We start from the raw sequence: 2,118 nt of genomic DNA on the forward strand, positions 1-2,118 counted from the left end.
TCAAAGGTATATTAACAATATATCCAGGAAAAAGTGTCAATTTTTTCTCCATAGTTATCATATGTGATAGTACATATTTATCTCTTATAGAAATCTAGACACAATGAGATAAATGAATCTTAAGATGAAGTCACTACATATAGACAAATGATATGCTATTGTCCTCTTCCTGTATATTCCCTATATCTGAACTCTTTCTATTGAAAGTACTTTTAAAAGCTCCCTATATTTTCAACATGCTTTCATCTGAGATTCTTTAAGTTATTAGTCTCAGCAGCTTTGGCCCTTGATATCCTAACCTCTCACAACCATTGAAAATCACTGAAAAAAAATACACTATTATACTATTTTGCAAATGGTAAAATTGAGTGTGATTAATGCTGATGCTGGTGTGTAGAAGGCATTTTCCTATGACATGTTACAATAATTCATGAATTGGAAGAAATGGCACAATCACAAAAAGCAATGCATCTTACCAATTAATTTCTTCAAACTTACCTTTATATCTCTATTCCTCAGACTATAAATAAAAGGATTAATCATTTGAGGGAACACAAGGTACATCACTGAAGCTGCTGCTGTCTTTTTGGGAGAGTTTGTAAATGGTGAACTGAAGTACACACCTAAAGATGTCCCATAGAATAGAAAAACAATTGAAAGATGAGACCCACAGGTGGAAAACGCTTTATATTTTCCTTCGGCTGTTGATATTCTCAAAACAGAGAAGACTATGCGAGTGTAAGAGAAAATGATCCCAGAGATAGGGATACCAGCCAATATGCCACCCACAACGTATATTACGATGTTATTGATGAGGGTACTAGAGCAGGCAATATTAAGTACCTGAGTAAGTTCACAGAAGAATTGTGGGATTTCCACATCTATGCAGAAGGTCAGATGCAAAATCATCAAACTGTGGAACAGAGCATTCGCCATACTAATGAACAGGGAAAGTAGAATAAGTAGTGCACAGAAGTAAGAGTTCATGATGACTGTGTACCTCAGTGGGTGACAAATGGCTGCATAGCGATCATAGGCCATTGCAGCAAGAATACAATTTTCAAAAGCACAAAAACATGTGGTAAAGAAAATCTGGTTTATACAGCCTTTATAAGTGATACTGTGATTCTGTGTCTGGATGTTCACAAGCATCTTTGGGATTGTAGTTGTGCTCAAAGAGATATCAGTAAAGGAGAGATTGGAAAGGAAGAAGTACATGGGATTGTGCAGGTTGAAGTCAAAGCTGACAGCCAGGACTATGAGCAGATTCCCGAAGACAGTGACCAGGTACATGATCAGAAACAGGCTAAATATGACGGGCTGCAGTTCTTGATCATCTGATATTCCCAGTAGAAAAAATTCTGAAATCATTGTTTGGTTTCTGGTTTCTATGTTGTTGATGAATCTAATAGAAAGATGAGGTAGCAAAATAATCAAATATGTGATGTCCATCTTAACAAAACAATAGCCCTGAATGCATATATGATCTTTGATAAGGTAGAAAAGTAATATAGAGAAAGAAAGAGGACTTGTCTTCTCCAAGAATATTATTTGGATATTTAAAAAAAGACAAAATTATACAGTATGTTTCCAATGTGCTTATTCTGGAATAAGTTGGTGTTCACTTTTAATTTACAGTATGTGTGTTTCTATGCCTATTTAAAATTCATGGAAATTTTATGTCTATTAATAGACTCAAGAAGAAGCTTTATGGATCAGTGTGGGTTTCCATGGCCTTCGTATGACATCAGACCTGTGCTATACAGATAACATACATATCAAGTAATAACTATGAGAGTAAGTCAAAATAATATGCACTCCAGTTATAGTAAAACTACTATTCGCTTCACTGTCTTATCAGCACTTGCCTTTCAAGATCAATACTGTGAAGGTGTGAACGTGGATATCTGCAAACAAAATTCATCATTATAATCAAAACTTTTCTTTGAGGGAAGGCAAAATCTTTAAAAAATTATTACTGGTCATGAGACATGGGTCCACCACTATGTGTCTGAGAGTAAATGACAGAATATGGAATGGAATCACCCTTGATTGTTTACCAGGAAATTGTTCAAAAGTCAACCTTCAACTTGAAAACTGATGCTTGCAATTTTCTGG

The 2,118-nt window shown here is 35.1% G+C and overlaps 1 protein-coding gene across 1 annotated transcript; it reads right to left on the bottom strand.

The window, feature by feature from the left end:
* Window positions 1–453: 453 nt before the first annotated feature.
* LOC102840078 (olfactory receptor 7G2-like) lies at window positions 454–1,452 on the bottom strand. Its single transcript, XM_006877662.1, has one exon. It carries the CDS (start codon window positions 1,450–1,452, stop codon window positions 454–456), a length of 999 nt encoding a protein of 332 aa, XP_006877724.1.
* Between the last annotated feature and the right edge of the window lie 666 nt (window positions 1,453–2,118).

This window comes from Chrysochloris asiatica, unplaced genomic scaffold (genome assembly GCF_000296735.1).
Source record: "Chrysochloris asiatica unplaced genomic scaffold, ChrAsi1.0 scaffold00549, whole genome shotgun sequence".
NCBI lineage: Eukaryota > Metazoa > Chordata > Mammalia > Afrosoricida > Chrysochloridae > Chrysochloris > Chrysochloris asiatica.